Source organism: Puma concolor, chromosome E3 (assembly GCF_028749965.1).
Source record: "Puma concolor isolate L17-30 chromosome E3, mPumCon1.1.hap2, whole genome shotgun sequence".
NCBI lineage: Eukaryota > Metazoa > Chordata > Mammalia > Carnivora > Felidae > Puma > Puma concolor.
The window spans coordinates 7,511,532-7,533,615 of NC_141682.1; the positions used below are offsets into that span (position 1 = coordinate 7,511,532).

A 22,084-nucleotide genomic window follows, 5' to 3' on the forward strand; every position below is an offset into this window, starting at 1 on the left:
GTCTGACCAATGCATGTGGGAAGGAATGAATGAAACAAGACTGACCATGGGATAACTGTTGACACTGGCCAGTTGGTACATGAAGGCCCACTGTCATCCTCTCTACTTTTGTCTTTGAAAATTAAAATTTTTTAATGATCCTAGAAAAATAGGGGGAAACGCTGTCATGTTTCTGTGAAGTTATGGTGCATTTAATCAGGGATTTCGTGTTCAGGGATGTTGCTGTCCTTCAGTATGTGTACCTTTTGAGGAATCAGGCAAAAGCAAAATCAATGGGGGCTGGGAAGGGGGTGCCGAAAGAAACATTGAGAATCAAGCCTGAAATCTGCAGGAGCAGCGGGAGAAAAAGGTAGGCAGAAACTTCTTTAACCAGTCCTGCAGCATCAGGAGCACTTAGACGGCAACCTCCGAGATTTCTGCTCAGGAAACTTAGAATCCGCAAAAGCCCCAAAGGCACGGCGACTTAGATTGATGCCACCGTGACCCAGGTCCGAGATTGATCACTGAATCTCTGACTTCGTGGGCCAAGCGTGCGGCTCCGTGTCCATAAACGTGGGCCGCGTTCTCACGAGACGACGGGCTCAGGTCTCGGGCGAACGGGTTCTGAAGTCCACGAAGGGACCGAGGTCGCTGCGTAGTGGAGCGACCTCGCCCGTCCCCAAGACGCCAAAACCCCCAACTAACCAAGACACCGAGAGGCAGAGACGACCTCCCCCCGGTCCTAGAGGGACCGCTACGGCCCCTGACAACTCCCGCGGGGGGCGGGGTTCTGACGAACTTCCGGCTGCGCCGGCCGCGGGGTGCGTCGAGGCACCAGCGCTTCGAGCGGCCCCAAATCCGGTGAGTCTTTGGATTCCTGGTTCGCGTAGCTGCGGGAGAGGGAACCTTGGGTGAAAGGGTTCGGAGAGGGAAGAGGGGTTGAGCAGCTGTGGCCTCTGGAGAACCCCCCAGACCGGTCCTGGGAGGGCTGTGGGGAGGAGCTCCGTGCTCCTACCCAGCTAAGCTGGTGGAGGCTCGTCCTCGCCTTTTCCTGCCCTCCCCGGCGGTTTCTCAGATAAACTGCTTCTTTCGCGTTCCAGAGCAGATTTTCTGTGCTCTCCCTGAGACGGGCCCTTAGTCCGTCGGACCCGGGCTGCCTTCTCTTTTTTCCTTGCTCTTAACAGGAAGTCCGAACTCGGGGCTAATTGATGAGAACATGTCTGAGGGGTTTGGGGACCTGCGGTGGGAAACCCAGCCTCATTAGAAGTCCCGGGTAGCTATTGATCCACGAGAGGGAATAGTTCCGTTGGGCTTTGTTCAGATTAGAAAGCACATACACAGTAAGGATCTGCTCGAATTTGGAAACACATTTCTAGGTTACCATTTATAAATAGTTTCTCGAGAGGAAGGCGATCTGGTGGGTGAGGTCCTTGGAAACCTATGTAATATAAAGGAAGAGTTGAAAGAACTGTGAAGGAAAGAGTCAAGAGGCAAAGCAATTGTTTTCAGCGATTGGGGGGCTGCTATGCAGAAAGTTAAGTACTGTACAGTAGAATTCCATGCCTCAAGAATTAACCATATTTGCCTGCCTGCGAGTTTTCAGGTACACAATGTGTGTGTTAAAAGCATTCTAGGGGCGCCTGGGTGGCGCAGTCGGTTAAGCGTCGGACTTCAGCCAGGTCACGATCTCGCGTGTCCGTGAGTTCGAGCCCCGCGTCAGGCTCTGGGCTGATGGCTCGGAGCCTGGAGCCTGTTTCCGATTCTGTGTCTCCCTCTCTCTGCCCCTCCCCCGTTCATGCTCTGTCTCTCTCTGTCCCAAAAATAAATAAAAAAACGTTGAAAAAAAAAAAAAAACATTCTAGCAATAGTTGGTAAGTACCATTAAATTGTTATCATCTATTTTAATTTGGTTTATTTATGCCTCATCTTGTTCCGGAATGGGTTTGGGGCACTTCTATAAGAGAGTATAAGTTTTGGGAAATTGGCATAAAACAGGGGGAAAAAACCACCTGGGAACAAGAACAGTTCCCTTCTGGTTATAGTAGACCATAAACTTTTGCTTGATGAGCCTCTTGTGCTACACATTCTAGATAGTCTAAAGAAAGTAGTTCACTGTGGTTGAAGACAATCTGAATTAGTAATGAAACCTCCTCTTTTCTACCCACATGCTTTTTTTATTTTATAAATACTGTATTAAGAAAAACTCAGAAGCCAGGGCACCTGGCTGGCTCAGCCACTGTAGCACAGGACTCTTGATCTCAGGGTTGTGAGTTCAATCCCCACGTTGGGCATAGAGCTTATGATACATAGATAGATAGATAGATACGCAGGCATAGAGTTTATAATAAATAAATAAATAAATTAATTAATTAAAAAGAAAAATTCAGAAGCCATGACCTGGAGGGCATCCCGAGATGAAACTTTAGGCAAACTCAGCATGACCAAATGTGAAATAACTGGCTTTGCTCAAGGGAAAAAAAAAATTACAACAGAGCATTACCAGGTTTTTAAAAAGTCTTTGCCAGTCCAATAGATGGAAGCATTTCATTGCAGCTTTAATTTCCATTTCTTCTGTTGTAAATAAGGTTAAGCATCTTTTCATGGATTTATTACTAAGCTGAGATTTGAAAGACAAAAAGAAGTTTGTCTGAGAATTGGGCATTATCAGTGCATTGGGAATGAGCAGGGAAGCAATGAGACAGAATGAAGAGGCAGAGGCCAGGTTGTGACTTTTGTCTGCCATACAGAGAAGTTAATAAAATGGTTGTTAAGAGCAGGGTCATATGTGCAGATCTGTATTCTAAACCTCTGCTGGTACTAGACTTTTAATGTGTGAAACTTGATTTTTAGAGGAGGCATCGTCAGGGGTCAAGGGCAGGCTGCCGCAAGATGGGGCACTTTAACTTTAGCACAAACATTATTTTGAGTTAAAAGCAATTGAAACCCAGCAGATTCAGGAAAGGCTCTTTACCTTCCCCCTCAAGTGCCTGCCTACACCAGGAAGAGAGCTATTAATGAGATTGCGTTTTACCTAAGAAACCTGCATAATAGGGCACCGTTTGTTTTCCTAACATCTCCTCTCACCTCTCTTTTGGTCTTCCTCATCTTTGTATCCTCAGACCCCTTTCCTTAGCTCAGGTTGTTATTTAAGGCTCCATGTTGCCTCACTGCCTTTGGGATTTCATATCTATGTGGATTCCCTGTACACACAAAACTAAATTTGATGGGGGCACCTGGGTGGCTCAGTCAGTTAAGCGGCCAACCTCGGCTCAGGTCATGATCTCACGGTCCGTGAGTTCGAGCCCCGCATCGGGCTCTGTGCCGACAGCTCAGAGCCTGGAGCCTGTTTTAGATTCTGTGTCTCCCTCTCTCTGACCCTCCCCCGTTCATGCTCTGTCTCTCTCTCTCTGTCTCAAAAATAAATAAATGTTAAAAAAAAAAAACAAAAAACACACTAAATTTGATGTTCTCCTGTTAAAAAAAAATTTTTTAAGGTAAGCTCTACACCCATCATGGGGCTCAAACTCACATCCCCGAGACCCTCTTCCTACTGAGCCAGCCAAGTGCCCCTCGATTTTTCTTTAAACAAACACACAAACACGCCTCTGCTGGTAGCCTTTGAGCCTGTGGAATTGGAGTTGCCAAACTGGAAAATGGCCTGTGCAATTTCAAAGGAGGAAAAGACTATTGTAACATCAACTAGTCAAAAGTGTTTGATGTGGGGAATAAGTTTAAGAATTCTCTGTGCTTGCACCAATGGGTTAGCAAGGCTTAGGGTGGAAAGCCACCAGAGGGGGAAAGTGCCCAAAGCCAGTCATTAAGTAAGACAAAGCATAGAGGCAGAAAGCCCTGGGTGAAAGAGTCTAAAGTTAGCTGGGCTGAAGAGTGCCTTGTTAACCCTGAGGTTGCAAGCTCAAGCAATCTTAAACTTTGGAGATAACAGCTAATTGGCTAAATCACCTACAGAAAAACATTTTCCATCTGCCGCCAGTATATCATTGTGCTTTGATCTCAACTTCAAAACGCAGCTTGCCCCCCAAACCCTTTGCTTCTTACACAAGTTAATGGTCACTATCTGATCATTTCCTTCCGCACGTTTACCACATATGTAAAATCTTGAGAGCTCAATAAATACAGAGGTGAAACCCCTGTTCTGGGCTCTTGTCTCCTCCCTGACATTAGCCTCTCGTATTCATTTCTGTGTCTGCTCTCTTGCTGGACAAGAGAGAGCTCCAGACTCAAAAGTCTGTGACAGTTTGATAAAAGTAAAAGTAAGCTTTGTGATATGTTTAAAATAGATCTGCTAGAAACTTTATTTCATTATGCCAGTATTCTAATAATTGTTGAATGAGAGTCAGACATTAATTATTGTTCCTAGAGACAAAGCAGGTACCTTTTATTTATTTATTTATTTATTTATTTATTTTTTTATTTTTTTTTTAATTTTTTTTTTTTTCAACGTTTATTTATTTTTGGGACAGAGAGAGACAGAGCATGAACGGGGGAGGGGCAGAGAGAGAGGGAGACACAGAATCGGAAACAGGCTCCAGGCTCTGAGCCATCAGCCCAGAGCCCGACGCGGGGCTCGAACTCCCGGACCGCGAGATCGTGACCTGGCTGAAGTCGGACGCTTAACCGACTGCGCCACCCAGGCGCCCCTAAAGCAGGTACCTTTTAAAAAGAAATCATAAAAAGGCTTCATAACTTTTTTTTTTTAATTTTTTTTTTCAACGTTTTTTATTTATTTTTGGGACAGAGAGAAACAGAGCATGAACGGGGGAGGGGCAGAGAGAGAGGGAGACACAGCATCGGAAACAGGCTCCAGGCTCCGAGCCATCAGCCCAGAGCCTGACGCGGGGCTCGAACTCACGGACCACGAGATCGTGACCTGGCTGAAGTCAGACGCTTAACCGACTGCGCCACCCAGGCGCCCCTCATAACTTTTTAAAAGTATCTAAGAATGGTCTGCTTCAACATCATAAGTATTAAAGTTAACAGCTGTGCTTCTTCCCCCCCCCCCCATATTTTTTTTTTTTTTTTTTTTACGTTTATTTATTTTTGGGACAGAGAGAGACAGAGCATGAACGGGGGAGGGGCAGAGAGAGAGGGAGACACAGAAGCGGAAACAGGCTCCAGGCTCTGAGCCATCAGCCCAGAGCCTGACGCGGGGCTCGAACTCACGGACCGCGAGATCGTGACCTGGCTGAAGTCGGACGCTTAACCGACTGCGCCACCCAGGCGCCCCTGTTTTATTTTATTTTTAAGTAATCTCTATACCCATCATGGGGCTTGAACTCACAACCCCAAGATCAAGAGTCACTTGCTGCACTGACTGAGCCAGCCAGGTGTCCCTTAAATGTTTTTAGAATAGTTTTAGATCTATAGAAAAGCTCAAAGATAGTACAGAATTCCCATATACCTTTTCTCCAGTTATTGTTAACCCCTTGTATTACTGGGTACATTTGTCACAGCTAAGGAACCAACACTGATATATTACTATTAATTAAGCTCCGCACTTTATTTGAAGGTCACTAGTTTTTCCCTAATGTCCTTTTTCTGTTCCAGGATCCCATCTAGGGTACCGCATTATATTAGCCTTCAAGTCTACTTAATGTCCTCTGGTCAGTGACAATTTCTCAGGCTTTCCTCGTTTTTAATGATCTTGACAGTTTTGAGAAGTACAGGTCAGGTGTTTTATAGAAAGTCCCTCAATCCAGATTTGGAGGAGGAAGGCCACAGAGGTGATGTGCCCTTGTCATCATTTTCAGGTGCACTTACCACTGGTGATGTTAACCTTGGTGATCCGACTGAGCTAGTGTTTGCCTGCATGGTAGTACTTCCCTTCAGCCCCTTTCCGTATTTTTCTCGCGGAAGCAAGTCCCTAAGTGCAGCCCACACTCAGGGGGTGAAGAGTTAAGTCTCCCTTCTTGACAGGAGTATCTACATACATAAACTGGCATAATTCTGGGTGGGAGGTTTGTCTCTTCTCTGTTTATTCAGTCACTTTTTTTTTTTTTTTTTTTAACATTGTATGGATTCACAGATACTTATTTCACATTTCAGGTTATAATCCACTACTGTATTTTGTTGCTCAGATTGTTTTAGTTGTAGCTATTGAGAGCTTCCCCCCGCCCCCAAGTTGGCTCCTGTGTCCCTTTAACATGCCCCATTGTTTTGTTTTTTAACTTTGTGTCACTATAGGATGCTCCAGGCTCATTTTGTATGCTCCCCAACCTAGAATCAGCCATTTTTCCATTTTCTAGTTCTTTTTATTGGAGAAACCAAGATCTGGGCTCTGGGTATGCTAATTGCAGGATGTCATTGCTTCTAAACCTTCACAGCAGACAGAACTAGGAAATCAATGTCTGCATACTAACTCGTGTACACACACTTACTAATTCTGTATTCACCTGTATCTGTAAACTAAGTATGAGTTGATGCTGCCATATTTTTTTAGCCTAAATTTGTACTGATAATTAAAAAAAAAAAATTTTAATGTTTATTTATTTTTAATTTATTTTTAATGTTTATTTCTGAGAGAGAGGGAGACAGAGCATGAGTGGGGGAGGGGCAGAGAGAGAGGGAGACACAGAATCAGGAGCAGGCTCCAGGCTCTGAGCTGTCAGCACAGAGCCCAACGCGGGGCTCGAACTCACGGACCGTGAGATCATGACCTGAGCCGAAGTTGGTCGCTCAACCGACTGAGCCACCCAGGCACCCCTGTTTATTTATTTTTGAGAGAGAGAGAGAGAGAGAGAGAGAGAGACAGTGCAAGCAGGGGAGGGACAGCGGGGGAGGGGGGCGGGGGTGGGGGGGGAGATAAAGAATCTGAAGCAGGCTCCAGGCTCTGAGCTGTCAGCACAGAGCCCGACACAGGGCTCGAACTCATGAATGGTGAGATTATGACCTGAGCCGAAGTGAGACACTTAACTGACTAAGCCACCCAGGCACCCCTGTACTGATATTTTTTTTAAGCCTGATTTTACAGCTTTTATTCCATGAGTACACCCAAAGATCCATATATCACATTCATTCTTCCCACAGATATTTGAGTACCTGCAAAATACCAGGTGTATTGTAGATGTTTGGAATATAGCAGTGAAGAAAACGGATGAAAGTCTCTGCCCTCAGGAGTTGGTATTCAAGAAGGAAACAGGCGGTTTTAAAAAAAAAAAAAGGTAAAATATATAGTATATGTATGGAGGTAAGTGATGTGGAAGAGAGTAAATTAGCATAAGGAGTTCTGGGATGAGCAATAGTTGTGTGCAGTTTAAAATATGGGGTCAGGGATGCCTTGGCGAGAACATAGTACAGACCTGAAGGAGCCAGCCATATATAATCTGGAGGAAGCATTCCGCAGAGGGAACGCCATGCTCTGAGGGGGGAAGCTTGCCTCACGTGTTCAAGGGACAATGTGGTTGGGGTCAATGAACAAGAGAGAAGTAGAAGACGAAGTCAGACGGGCAACAGAGCTGAGACCTCATGAGGCCTTGCTGGCCATTGTGATGACCTTGCCCTTTACTCTAGGAGACACTGCCTCGAAAGGCATGAGCAGAAGAATGGTATGACCTGACTTGTATGTTAACAGGGTTGCTCTGGCTGCTTGTTGGCACTAGACCCAGGGGCAGGGGTGGAAGCACTTAGGAGGCTCTTGCAATACTCCAGGCAAGTAGGGGAGGGGCTGGGATGCAGTACTGGAGGTAGTGCGAATTGGTTGAACATTGGATCTTTTGGACGTAGAGCTCACAGGATTCGCTTATGAATTATATGTAGAATGAGAAGGAGTCTGGGATAACCAGGTTTTTTGTTCCAAGAAAACAGAATGATGGAGTCGCCATTAACCATCAAGTACGTAGTTGGTCACATGAGTCTAGAGTTCAAAAGAGAGCTCTGGGCTGGAGATTAATTGGTGGTTGGGAGTACGTGGATGGTAATTAGAGCCATGTGACTGGATGAAATCTCTGGGGAGAATGAATGCAGCAGGGATGAAGTGGTCCAAGCGCCTATCCCTCCACTCATTTGAGGTCTTGCAAAGACACGGATTTGAGTTGTGGGCAGCATCCAAGGGAAACTTTTTCTTCTTAAGAATTTTTTTTTGTTTTTAACATAATCTCCACATACAATGTAGGTCTCGAGCTCACAACCCCGAGGTCAAGAGTCGCATGCTCTACCGGCTGAGCCAACTAGGCACTCCACCTTTTTTTTCTTTAAATGTGACTATGTACATGCTTTGCAGAGGTAGTTATGTGATCTGTGAGATTGGATATGCCATTCTGGGAACAGATCCACATGAATCTGATACAGGTCACTTCCTGTTGAATGCCACCTGTGCTAAGTAATTCCTCCCTTGTGCCTTGCTGAGTTTCCCAGGCTTGATCCCAGAAGCTGAGCAACCCAAACAGATTCCAGTGTATTTCCTATTCTAGGTATGCACTTCTGTGAGTGGAGTGTGAAATTTTGTAACCAGTTATGAGAAGGTATTTCAGCACTGCAGAGATCTACTTTTAAGCATTTCAAATGAATGCTCCCAGCACTATTCCATCTGTTATTTTAAGGTCATTTTAGCCTTTTGTGCTAGTGCCTTTATTTAGGAAACTAGATGGTGTGCTTCTCTCCTGGCTTTTTTCAAGTTATTCTGAACTTGGGAGCTCCAGAAGTGTATTGGATGTGCAGAGCAGCGTGAGAGAGTACGTGCTGCTGATTTGGGTCCACCCTGTCAAGACACCTGTTGATATCTCCTAGGATGCTTCAGATTTGGGGTACAGTGGAGAGGAATCCCAAGTACCGGCATCCCTAGAAGTCTCAACTAATTAGTAGCTGATAATTATTGAAATTTTCATGAAAAGTTATATATTGAGGTTCTAGTCGTAGGATCCCATTTTATATTTTTTAGAATTACTAGAATTAAACATAAATAAAAAATAAAATTATCAGAATTGGTCACAAAAATCAGTGGAGAGCAGTCATAGAAAATGTATGTTTTTAATGTGTGTTTATTAAATGTGTGAAAGTAATACTTAAGTAACATACTAGGGACACCTGGCTGACTTAGCTGGAGCGTGCAACTTGATCTCAGGGTTATGAGTTCGAGCCCCACGTTGGGGGTAGGGATTAGTAAAATAAAAAACTTAAAAAAACAAAAGCTGTTAACATAGATGTGCATTTGTTGGGGGCGTTCTGCATGGTCTGTGATTGCTTTTTTGTTTGTTTGTTTGTTTGTTTGTTTGGAAGTCCATGAAGTTGTTGGATTAGTAGTAAAACCAATTTGGTTTGTCCTTAAAGATTTTCTGATATAAAAGTAATAATACCCATTGTAGAAAATTTAGAAAATGAAGAAAAGAATTTAAAAAATTGAATTCATCTATAACCCAGCAATATCACTGTTTGTGTTTTATCCTTTTTCCTTTGTTGTGATTATGGAGATGTTATGTGAGACTTGCCACTTAGAGTGACATCAGGCCAGAGGTGGATGTGCATATCAGCCATCAGCATACTCAAGTTTTTATTTTCGTTTTTATTTTTTTCATACCGAAGTTTTCAAATGCCTTAGATTTAGGTTATCTTTGACGCCTCTATTTTCTCATCTTCTGCAAGCTCTTTGTACATCCTTTTTATGGTCTCTCTCCTTGTTACCATTATCATTTCATGTAACGAAAACCTGTGTAGATTTTTATCCGTTTGGCTCTTCACTGAGACTGCTGGAGTTGTCCTGCTCTCAGTTGTCCAAACCCAGAATGGGACGTCTACGTGACCTGACAGATGCTGCCTAAAGTTTGGAAACATGCTTAGGAAAGCCAGTCACAAGCATGTAAGGTTAATTCATGCAGGTTTCTTTCAGAGTATACTTCATGAATGCCACTAATTGTATAGTCTGATTCTGTTGTCTGTTTACTCCTATACTTTCCATCTCCCCCACAGACTTGAAAGCCCTGTGGGGGTGAGAGCACATCTGTCTTACTCATCACTGCAGTCCCAGCTCAAAGCCCGTGGCAGGTATTCAAGTCAATGTTGAGTGAAGGGACTTCATTTTTTGGGCAAGTGAGGGAAAAAGAAGTAATTATATTTACTACAGATGTTTTTGGTGTTCTAATGTATCGACTGACAGATAATTAGAATATTTAGTATTTAAAAGAAAAATACTTTAAGCATTTTTTTGTATCATTTGCTATGACTTAATTTTTACCTATTCTCAACAATACATATCTCATCAAAATAAATACCTCTGTAAGAATATAGGTTACTTTTAGTTTAATTTGTCATTCACTTGTCTTTTTTAAGTAGGCTCTACGCCCAACATGGGGCCCGAAGTCATGACCCTGAGACCAAGAGTCACATGCTCCACCGGCTGAGCCAGCTAGGTGCCCTTGACTAACAAATTTTTAATGTTGAATCTCAAAGTCTTGGATTTAGACAGGCTGCAGTTGGCCTGTAGGTATCCTGTTGAAGTCTCAGGAGTTGTAAGATTCTGAAACAGGTTTTAGAGCAAAGTTAATTTAAATTTAATTTTAGGGGTCCCTGGGTGGCTCAGTTGGTTGAGCATCCCACTGTTGATCTCAGCTGAGCTAACATATGATCCCAGTGTTGTGGGATCCAGCCCCACATTGGGCTCCACACTGAGCATTGAGCCTGCTTGAGATTCTCTCTCCCTCTGTTCCTCTCCCCACTGTGTTCAGTCTCTCTCTCTCTCTCTCTCTCTCTCTCTCTCTCTCAAATTAAAAAAAAATTATGTACAAATTAAAATTTTTAAAAATAATAAATTTAATTTTAAAATTATGCCATAGTATACTTTTTATCAGAGTGGAGACAGTAAAATTGAAGTAGGATATCCTGAGCTGACTCTTGAATGATTTTGGACAATTATTTTTATGTGATAGTTCTGTGGTGGCCATAATTTCCACAATTTGTTGTGCTGACAGTGTGGCTGTAAAGACCTAAAAAGCATCCTTTTTTTCTTTTTGTAATTTATGGTAACCATATTTTCTCAGGTTTAACGTGTAGCCCTAAAGATCCAGAAACCCAAAGGAACCACTATTCCTGCTCCACATAGTCCCATCCGTAGTGAGGCTGTTTCTGGAATCTGTGTGATGACCAAGGTTTTAGGCATGGCTGCAGTTCGGGTTCCTCGGCCTCCACGGGAGAGGGGGCCTGTGGTGGTTAAAGATGAGGAAGAGGAAGGGAAGTGCCTTCCTAGCCTGGAGGTGTTCCGCCAGCGCTTCCGGCAGTTTGGGTACCATGACACACCTGGCCCCCGGGAGGCCCTGAGCCAGCTCCGGGTGCTCTGCTGTGAGTGGCTGAGGCCCGAGATCCACACCAAGGAGCAGATCCTGGAGCTGCTGGTGCTGGAGCAGTTCCTGAGCATCCTGCCCCAGGAGCTCCAGGCCTGGGTGCAGGAGCACTGCCCGGAGAGCGCTGAAGAGGCTGTCACTCTCCTAGAAGATCTGGAGCGAGAACTGGACGAGCCAGGGCAGCAGGTAGGCTGGGGAGACCTTTTCTGCTATGAGATTGAGAGCATAGCATTCGGGGCAGGCTGGGTTTGTCCATCCAATGAGAGTAGCTGAATGGAAGTTTCTGCTGACTTACACTGTGTTTCCTCCTGTATTTCTTCTACCGTCCAGTATTGATCTTTAGCTATGGGAGTTGAATGAGATGGATGGGTTTCCTTTTTTTTTCCCTTAGAGGTTGTACATTAGCTCTCCTGGTGTTCTTTCATTCTGCAGTTGACCCTTGAACCACACAGAGGTTAGGGGTGTCAGCCCCGCCTCCCCAGGACATGTGCATTTGAGGATCCCAATATAACTTTGGATTCCCCTGAAACTTCTAAATAGTCTACTGTTGACCAGAAACCTTACCAATAACATAGTCAATTAACACTTACTTTGTATGTTATATGTATTCTATACTACATTCTTGTAATAAAGTAAGCTAGAGAAAGGAAAGCCTTAAAATCATAAGAGACACATTTACTGTATTGTATGTCTCAAAAAAGAGATGCGTGTTTAAGTGGACCTGGGTAGTTCAGACCCATTGTAGTTCCAAGGTGAGCTGTGCATAAACTCCATCATTCCTCATTGTCTCTAGGCCTCACCGCCTCCAAATGAGCAGAAACAGATGTGGGAGAAGAGGTCCTCTTCAGGAACGGCAAAGTTTCCAAGCAGTGTGCAGCCCCAGTCTGTGGAGACCAGTCACAGATGCGAAGCTTGGGAGCCCTTGTACATTCAGGAGACTGGGGAAGAGCAGGATTTCACTCCAGAGCTGAAACAGAGTCAAGGTAGGGGCTGTCTGTCATGCCACCTGCTTGGTGCCCCGGGCCTTTGTGGTGAAAGAAACAGAATAATTCTAATTCCCGGTTGCAAGGCAGTGCCCTAGACTGACTTGCTTGGTCTGGCTGCGGAGGCAGAATGAGTGCCTGAGTGCCTTTCATCCCTAGGTGCATCTCAGCCAGAGTCCTAGCAAGGGAACATGACATCCTCTTCTCTTGAAAGGGTGGGTTGAAGTGAGTTTAAAAAAGGGACTGTTCGGGGCCCCTGGGTGGCTCAGTCCGTCCCCCACTCTTGATTTTAGCTCAGGTCATGATTTCATGATTCATGGGATCAGGCCCCACGTTGGACTCTGTGGTGGCAGTGAGGAGCCTGCTTGGGATTCTCTCTCTCTGCCTCTCCCCAGTAGTGCTTTCTCTCCCTCTCTCCCTCCCTCTCTCTCTCTCTCTTTCAAAATAAATAAACATTTTAAAAATGTAAAAAAGGAGACTGTTCACAGAGGTGTGACAGGTTGAATGACCAGTAAGAGATGATGCTTGTTTATTTGTTAATATTGTTAATAATTGGGTGAACCTGTTAACATGAGCATTGGATTATGCAGAAATGGTCCCTGGTAAATTCTTTTCAGCTTCCAGTTCATAAGGCTATTTAAAATTTTTAGCTTAGAGGCATGTGGGTGGCTCATTTGGTTAAGCATCTGACTCTTCATTTCAGCTCAGGTCATGGTCTCACACTTCATGAGATCGAGCCCTGAATCAGGCTCTGTGCTAACAGCATGGAGCTTGCTTGGGATTCTTTCCCTCTCTCTCTCTGCCTCTCTCTCAAAATAAGTAAATAAACTTAAAAAAATTTTTTTTAGCTTATGTATTAGTTACTTATTTCCCACACATAGTACATGGCAACTTTAGGGAAAATCTGTACATGTAGCCAAGTGTGACTGCTCGTCACAGAGAATGAAAGGGACTTTTATCTACTGCTGCTGGGGTCCCCAGCAGACAGGAAGTAGGGGGTGAACGTGGAAGGAAATAGATGGGTTGAGTGGAGAGAGAGAGCCAGGGACCAGGGAAGGGGCTGAGAGGAAAGTACCTTGTTGATTGAGGCTCTTGTACTCATGGAGGGCTGACAGTTCTCACAGGAAGCCCGTGGTTCAGTGTGGATTTCTCTTAGTCCCCTTTTCCATGTATGTGGACAGATTAGATGGACTTGTAAGTGTTGCTGCCTAGTGCAGTGCTCTAAAGAAGATATATTGCTTCAATATAATTTCAGGAGTATTAACTTTAGAACTAAAAGAATTGTAAGACATAGCCACTGTAGGTTACATGATGAGAGTCAAACTCTAATGGGAGGTTAGCACTTTCATTTAAATGAATAATGATCTGGGACTAGAATGATCGAATATGGACCGAATGTCCTCTTTTGTTGCTTTTCCACTTCTGTGAGAAGGTGAGTTTGCCACTAGCCTGGTCTCCTTTATTACCCTTTTTATTTTCCTTAATCAACTTCAACCATTCAGTAATACTTCTTACTTGTTTCTTTCCGCCTGGGCATCACCATCTCCTTCGTTGCTGTCCCAGCAGCCTGGTTTTTGCCTTACTGCCCTCTTTTTGTGAAGATCCTCTCCTGGCAGAGGAGGCTGTGTACTCGTTATATCCTAACAACTACTAGTCGTGGCCTTGTGTGAAAGCCTGGTACCGTATACTAGATCTGATGGTGACTTTGTGTATCTGTGATACTGTGACCTCTCACAGAGCGATACTTGGTCACCCTTTAAAACCCATCCACAGGGGCGCCTGGGTGGCGCAGTCGGTTAAGCGTCCGACTTCAGCCAGGTCACGATCTCGCGGTCTGTGAGTTCGAGCCCCGCGTCGGGCTCTGGGCTGATGGCTCAGAGCCTGGAGCCTATTTCCGATTCTGTGTCTCCCTCTCTCTCTGCCCCTCCCCCGTTCATGCTCTGTCTCTCTCTGTCCCAAAAATAAATAAACGTTGAAAAAAAAATTAAAAAATAAATAAATAAATAAATAAATAAAAATAAAACCCATCCACATCATCTGACATTTCAATTTCTCCTTTAACAGTTGCTTCTCAGAACACAACACAACTGACATGTTCTTTTTCTACTTATTGTTTCAGATCATAAATCGAACACCCAGAATGAGGAATCAACAGAGAAGCAGAAAAGTTCTGAAGAATCTCAAGAATTCAAAAGGGATATTATTCCTGTGATTATTGCCAGTAAATGTGAGTCCAGGTTAGAAAGGCAGTGGGTAAACCTTGAAAAGGAAAGAGGAACAAAAACTCCTCTCCTAGACAAAGGTTCTAAGAAAGGCAGAGAATTGATTCCCGCTAAACCTACCCCAGGGGAGAGGCGTTACATTTGTGCCGAGTGTGGAAAGGCCTTTAGTAATAGCTCAAATCTTACTAAACACCGGAGAACACACACTGGGGAGAAACCATATGTGTGCACCAAATGTGGGAAAGCTTTCAGCCACAGTTCAAACCTCACCCTTCATTACAGAACACACTTGGTGGACCGGCCCTATGACTGTAAGTGTGGGAAAGCCTTTGGTCAGAGCTCAGACCTCCTTAAACATCAGCGAATGCACACTGAAGAGGCACCATATCAGTGTAAAGATTGTGGGAAAGCTTTCAGTGGTAAAGGCAGCCTCATTCGACACTACCGGATACACACTGGGGAGAAACCTTACCAGTGTAACGAGTGCGGGAAGAGCTTTAGTCAGCACGCGGGTCTTAGTTCACACCAGAGACTCCACACTGGAGAGAAGCCATATAAATGTAAGGAGTGTGGGAAGGCCTTCAACCACAGCTCAAATTTTAATAAACATCATAGAATCCATACTGGGGAGAAGCCCTATTGGTGTAATCATTGTGGAAAAACCTTCTGTAGTAAGTCCAATCTTTCCAAACATCAGAGGGTCCACACTGGAGAGGGAGAAGTGCTTTAAGTGTTGAGCATGCTCTCTGAGTGGTTTTTGATTTTTCAAGTTTTAGCATATGGATCCTAGGGAGAAGCCTAGTAATTGCGCTATAAACTCTAGTGGTAGATTTTGTTTCACTCAACGTCAAGGGTGCCTGAGGAATGAGTGCTTGGGTGTTGGCACAGTGGGAAGGAGGTCCTGGAGGGCATCAGGGTACTCACTGCCCACTGGCCAGCTCGCTGGGACGGGGTCCCCCACCACACTTGGGGTCTCCTGAACCAGGCCGGCATTGCCTTTTCTATAGTTAAACTGAGTATATCCAATATAATTAAGGAAGAAACACTGAAACTGTTTAACTGTTTTAACATATATTCAAGAAGTATGATTTGTAAAGAATTGAGCCACCTGAGCACAATTTAATCTGATTTGGAATAAACTTGTAACATCTTGTAATGCCTCAGGACTGTTCAAATAAATGGTATGTCGGTTATTGAACACTATTCTAGAGAGAGGAAACTGTTCCTGCCTGGTTGTAGCTCTTGGAAAATTTGGATTTGAGGTCATTAGAACTTTCAGTGCTTGTGAAGGTGCGTATTGGGAAGTCAGGGTAGAGCAGCTAGAGTACCTGCCTCTTGGGCTGTGTTGCGCTTAATTTTTTTTTCTGCACACTGGACACATTTTTTCATCACTGGAAACATTCATCAGCCTCGTGTGCATTTTGATTGTGTATATATATTCTGCCTCTACCGAAGTCTGAAAATCTGACTCTGAAACTTCCTTCTAAACTCTGCAAGTCAATAATATACAACAGGATTCCTTCTAGCCCATACTGTCTGTTCCCTGACTGTCGTCAGGTGAGATTTTTGCACAGTCTCCAAGCACAAAGAAGCTACTCTCTTACAGCAGGGGGGGAAGGGAGATGTGTCTGTTAGGCTGGAGGGTTCTGGGGAATTTGGGGTTTGAGGTCCTCAGACACACCTACCCAGATGTCCCATGCATCAGGATCTGAATCTTTCCCAATCAGGGCCCAGAATTTTGGCATAAATGACTTGGCATGGTTTTGCGTTTAGCTTTCTTTGCAGTTCTGACCCCCTCGCAATAAACCGTGTGCCTGGTTTTCAGGCCAGTCTGCTCTCGCTGCAGATGGGATCACTGATCCCTCCCATGGGTGACTTTGGCTTCCACAACATGCCCTGAAGTGATAGTTGGCTGAACTAAGCCTATAATTTTCTCCTGAAGTGATAGTTGGCTGAACTAAGCCTATAATTTTCTTTCTTCAAAGCTTGAGAAACTCCGCGGTCCTAATAATTGCCACTATCCCAGTAATGTTCAAGTTCTGGGACTATTCCAGAAGCTAATGCTTCCCCTTCTACCTGTACCTCATCTCTTACTAGAACTAGTGAGAATCTCGGTAATTCCATGGTATAGCATGCCAGGGTTATCACTACTGCACTCGTTACCAGGCTCCTCTTACTAACCATCTGACCAGTGAGTGACCTGTCCCAAAGTCTCATCCTGATGGCTCGGTTTCTAGGGCCACTTCCAGCACTGACTGTTAACAGTTTGGATTTCCCTAAAACAGTCTGATACAAGGACTTGAAGGCCTAGAGTTTATTTAGGGAGGTGATTCAAAAAAGCCAGGTATGAGGGAGCAGGAAGGGAAGGGGGGAGAAAAGCCAATAATGGGCTTCTGTAGGGAACTACAGCTCAAATCTACTGAACAGAACAAGCTAACAAATGGGAGAAACTGGGAATACGGGAGCTCTGCTCGAGTCTCAGTGCCCACCTATGGTTAGGTGGAGTGCCTGCTTGGCTCTAGGAGAGTGGTTGAATCCTGGTGGGCCAGGAAGAACACTGCCACCAGGGGGCTTTCAGACTGTCTTGGTCTGAAGGTGCTTGTGAGCATACCACCCCCCATATCACACAGCTAAACTTATAGGACTTACATTTGGATTCTAGATAAATAACATTTGGGGCATACTTCTACTAAAAAATTTATTCAGTGTGTATCTGAAATTCAAATCTCCCCGGGCATTCTGCATCTTACCTGGCAGTCTTACCCCTGGCATTTGTGGGCAGCAGTCCTTCCAACCCTTTGTCTCCCCAAACACGGTGATCTGATGAATCGAGGGGACTCAGTTACACCAATAGAATGTATATATGCTGATGAGGTGACAGCTTTGTGCATCCCAGGAAACACGTTGTGACTTTATCCATTCTTCTAGAATAATCTCTTAAGGGCTAGCCTGGAATCAGGGCAGCAGCTCTTGCAGCCCTTCTCTTTGGTGGAGACTGTCCACTACTAGGAGAGAGAAAGGTGATACCTATCTTGAGATAGGAAATAACACAGTGGTCTCCACATTTCTATGTAATGGCTTAATTTTACCCCAGCTAGTCTACCTACAGTGACTTAAAATACAGTTCAAGTATATGATACAAAGGGCACCTGGGTGACTGGCGCAGTTGGTTAAACGTCAGGTCATGAACTTACGGTTCATTAATTCAAGCCCTGCATCGGTCTCTCTGCTGACAGCTCAGAGCCGGGAGCCTGCTTCAGATTCTGTGTCTCCCCCTGTCTGCCCCTCCCCCACTCACGCTCTATTGCTCTCTTAAAAATAGGGGCGCCTGGGTGGCGCAGTCGGTTAAGCGTCCGACTTCAGCCAGGTCACGATCTCGCGGTCCGGGAGTTCGAGCCCCGCGTCAGGCTCTGGGTTGATGGCTCAGAGCCTGGAGCCTGTTTCCGATTCTGTGTCTCCCTCTCTCTCTGCCCCTCCCCCGTTCATGCTCTGTCTCTCTCTGTCCCAAAAATAAAAAAATAAATTAAAAAAAACGTTGGAAAAAAAAAATAAATAAACATTAAAAAAAATTAATAAAGTGTATGATACAAAAACATGATTTTAGATGAATAAGCCAATTTTGACTCTAATACTACATTTGTGATATCAGCCAATACACACATTTCAATCATTTTTTCCAACTTTTTAAAGTTGTAAAATACACAAAATTTACCATGTTATGTACCTTAAATATATAACTTGTTAAAGGTATATATATATAAACTTTAAATTTATACCAAGCTAATAGAAAATATCTCATTTTAATTTTTAAAATGTGTGATGGTGAACATGTGTTTTTCTTATCTTTATTGGCCAGTTGCTTTTCTTTTTGTGAAATGTCTCCTTGTATTCTTTGTCTTGTTTCTGTTGAGTTGTTCGTCTTTGTCTTCTTGATTTATGAAAGCTCTTTATATGTTAAAAACCTTAGGACCTTTTCTGTCATGTGTTAGAATATTTCTAAAAAAATTTTTTTGATAGCAAGTGCGAGCAGGGGAGGGGCAGAGAGAAAGGGAGAGAGAGAATCTCAATCAGGCTCCACACCCAGCACAGAGCCTGACACAGGGCTTGGTCCTATGACCATGAGATCATGACCTGAGTCAAAATCAAGAGTCAGAAGCTTAATCGACTGAGCCACCCACGTGCCCCTCAAATTTTTTATATATACTTTTCATAGTATTTTCCCAGTACTTTATTTTTAATGGCATTTATTTAAATAATAACAAATTAGGGGCTCCTGAGTGGCTCAGTCGGTTAAGCATCCAACTCTTGATTTCCACTCAGGTCATGATCTCGAGATGAGCGGGATCGAGCCCCAGGGGCTCTGCACTGATAGCGGGGAGCCTGCTTGAGTTTCTCTCTTTGTCCCTCTCTCTCTGCCCCTGCCCTGCTCACTGTGCGTGTGTGTACAGGTGCCTGCACTCTCAAACATTTTTTTTTTTTAATTTTTTTTTTTCAACGTTTATTTATTTTTGGGACAGAGAGAGACAGAGCATGAACGGGGGAGGGGCAGAGAGAGAGGGAGACACAGAATCGGAAACAGGCTCCAGGCTCTGAGCCATCAGCCCAGAGCCTGACGCGGGGCTCGAACTCCCGGACCGCGAGATTGTGACCTGGCTGAAGTCGGACGCTTAACCGACTGCGCCACCCAGGCGCCCCTCAAACATTTTTAAAGAATGAAGATGGTATTCCAGTAAAAGGTAAAGGAAGGAGTATAGTTGTGGGATTAAGAATTTAAGTAAAACTGGATTGGCAGTATGAATATTAACTCATTTCTTCACAATAAGAAAAATTTAATACCTATCTTTTTAAATTTCTGTCCATGAGCAACTACCCAGAAATAACGGGAACCCCGAGATGAATATTTTTCTTTTCCCTTAACCCTGCACCAGTGTTCCTTGGAGAAATAGCTAGTTTTACAAAGAGAAAAATAAGGTGAGCCTGCCAATTTTGTTGTACCAAAAGCTTTCATATTTAATGAGGTTATATTGAAATGACATAAGGATCAACCTAAAATGAGTTCACATTGGCCAAAATAGTGACAATTTGAGCATCAAAGAGAATATTGGCTGAGGTTGATTGTCATATATTTAGTCTAAAAAGCCAGAGTCTACAATGATTAACAAAAATAAAAAAGTTGGTATCAAGTATTCTAAAAGAATGGCCATTGGAGGGGCACCTGGGTGGCTCAGTCAGTTGGTTATGTGTCTGACTTCACCTCAGGTCATGAACTCAAGGTCATAAGTTCAAGCCCCACGTCAGGCTCTGTGCTGACAGCCTGGAGCCTGCTTTGGATTCTGTGCGTCTTCTCTGCCCCTCCCTGACTCACCTTCTGTCTGTCTGTCTGTCTCTGTCTGTCTGTCTGTGTCTCTCAAAAATAAACAGTAAAACTAATAATAAAAGAATGGCCATTGGAATCTCTTCCAGAATGAGAAGTAGTTCTGTTGATTCTTGTTATTCAAACACATTGGTATTATGGACTACTTTACAATATTGATGAGGATAGAAATTAATAATTTAAAATAATCGATGAGGAAGTATTTTCTGACTCAAAGGAAACAGCAAAAAGACTAAGTTTCAATCTTGAGTTAGGCAAAGCCATGCAAAATAGGCAAATACAAATTTAAGTCTCCTTAAGAACTTCATGGTTTGACTAACATGAAAGAATGGAAGATCCCATAAAGTCCCAAAGTCACTAAAGTTACATTTCTTAGGATCCTGTCAAATTAAAGAATTAGGGGAAAGAAGTGTACCTACTTATTCCCGCGGGAGCTGCAGAATTCTATTAACTCAAAGAAGAATGTGAACACATGTATAACGAATTCAGGGAAGTGAGCTAAATATCACTCCCCTTGATTTCAACAAGTACAGTTTCAGTGGAGATAGGGTTGCCAGATTAAATGCAGGGTGACCTGTTAAATTTGAGTTTCAGGTGAGCAACAAATAATTTTTAATATAATAATAATGTCTCATGCAATATCTGGGGCATAGTTTATATATATTTGAGGGCATATTGGAAGGAAACAAAGAATTCCATAAATATTTACTTCCTTATTTGTTAGTTATTGCACAGTTGTTGTTGAACACCTGCTAAGTGTCAGGCAGTTCTAGATTTTGGAGGATTACCGTGCCAGATGAGACGGTCAGTGTCCCTGCTCTCAGAGACTCTGGTGAGGGCTGGAGGAGAGGGAATACCGATAATGAGAAGTAGACAGATCCACAAAATAATTCCAGCCACTAATAGTGGAATATTTTTAAATAGATTAGAAATTGTATTTTCAAGTGTTTCCTGGGTGCATATTTAAGAGGCTTTATGGGGGACAGTTATTTTGTTATTGTTGATTGAAGTATACAAATAGCAAGTGCACAAACCTGAAGTATACACCCCATATATAGTGAGATAAAGTCTTTTATGTATATTCATGCCTCTGATTGCAGATGCAAAAGTTGACTGAAACAAAAAATTAAAATTGTATTCAAAATCCATAAAACTAAAGTATAGAAATTTAAACTCTTTTAGCCTCTGGTATAGATCTAATCACCAATTTATAGGAAATATAAGGGCCTGAAGAACATGTAATAGGACAATGCAGGGAGACAGGTGACTTCAGACAGTGGGAAACTGCAGGATAAATCATCCTTTTTATTAAATCACAAGGAAGAAAAATAAGATGAAAAGAGAATTCATAGATTAAAAGAAACTTAAGATCCATATCATCTGATTTCAATATTGACCTTATTTGGATCACAATTCAAACAGAATTATAACAAATTAAAAATTTTGAGGCAATGAGGGAAACTTGATCACTGGCTCCATATATAATATTTTAAAAGTTATTAAATATTTTAGATGTGGTAATGGTATCAGTTATTTTTCCAAGAGTCCTTATATAGGTAATTATAACGAAATATTTACAGATAAACATGTCTGGGGTTTGCTTCAAAATAATCAGGAGGAGCATGTGTGGGATTGTAGATGAAATAAGGTCAGTATTTTATTGATAACTGATTAACATAATTTGCTGCAAAAAATTAAATATAAACAAATTTAATTAATACTGGATTTTGTATGAATGCAAGGCTTTAAAATTTTCTCCTGGTTTGGGTTATCATTATAACTATTACTTCACAATTGAGAAAAATATAAACATATAACAAATCTGATCTATGATTAATAAACAAGAAGTTATGTTTATTAGAATTTACCTCACTGAGATTGAGGGAACTGTCTTGCTTTTCTCAATAGATGGGCATTACCTACTACTAGAATAAAGTATTAAATCTATTCCCACTTTTGCTTTTTCTTTTTAAAATTTTCTTCCTTTTTAAAGCTTTTTTTTTTTTTTAAAGACCAGCATGGGGCTTGAACGCACAACCGCACAACCAGAGATGCAGAGTTGCATACTCTAGAGACTGAGCCAGCCAGGCACCACCCCCTACTTTTGCTTTTATAGACGTAAATATTGGGAAATCCTGCCCACATAGAGGAGATGAGTGGCAAAAGGAATATAGTTATAGCAGTGTTGATTTTACATGGCAAAATCACACTGTGATTTACAACAGAAATGGTTTTGTCCTC

At 43.0% G+C, this 22,084-nt stretch overlaps 1 protein-coding gene across 8 annotated transcripts; it reads left to right on the forward strand.

Annotated features, from left to right (window-relative positions):
* Positions 1-683: 683 nt before the first annotated feature.
* ZSCAN21 (zinc finger and SCAN domain containing 21) lies at positions 684-15,625 on the forward strand. Of its 8 annotated transcripts, none has more exons than XM_086691984.1 (6): positions 684-840; positions 7,024-9,787; positions 9,898-10,017; positions 10,965-11,450; positions 12,058-12,247; positions 14,367-15,625. In XM_086691984.1, exons 4-6 carry the CDS (start codon positions 11,064-11,066, stop codon positions 15,197-15,199), a joined length of 1,410 nt encoding a protein of 469 aa, XP_086548110.1. In that variant the 5' UTR covers positions 684-840; positions 7,024-9,787; positions 9,898-10,017; positions 10,965-11,063; the 3' UTR covers positions 15,200-15,625. The 8 variants fall into 8 exon arrangements, with proteins under 8 accessions (XP_086548110.1, XP_086548109.1, XP_086548108.1 ...); XM_086691983.1 differs by having other exon boundaries at positions 9,898-9,972; XM_086691982.1 differs by having other exon boundaries at positions 7,024-10,017.
* Positions 15,626-22,084: the final 6,459 nt, after the last annotated feature.

What these genes read in the sequence shown, in the direction of transcription:
- ZSCAN21 (XM_086691982.1), top strand. Translation starts at nt 11,064, where the DNA reads ATGACCAAGGTTTTAGGCATGGCTGCAGTTCGGGTTCCTCGGCCTCCA. An exon ending in TGGACGAGCCAGGGCAGCAG is followed by an intron (nt 11,451 to 12,057) that starts GTAGGCTGGGGA and finishes CATTGTCTCTAG; the next exon opens with GCCTCACCGCCTCCAAATGA. An exon ending in AGAGCTGAAACAGAGTCAAG is followed by an intron (nt 12,248 to 14,366) that starts GTAGGGGCTGTC and finishes TTATTGTTTCAG; the next exon opens with ATCATAAATCGAACACCCAG.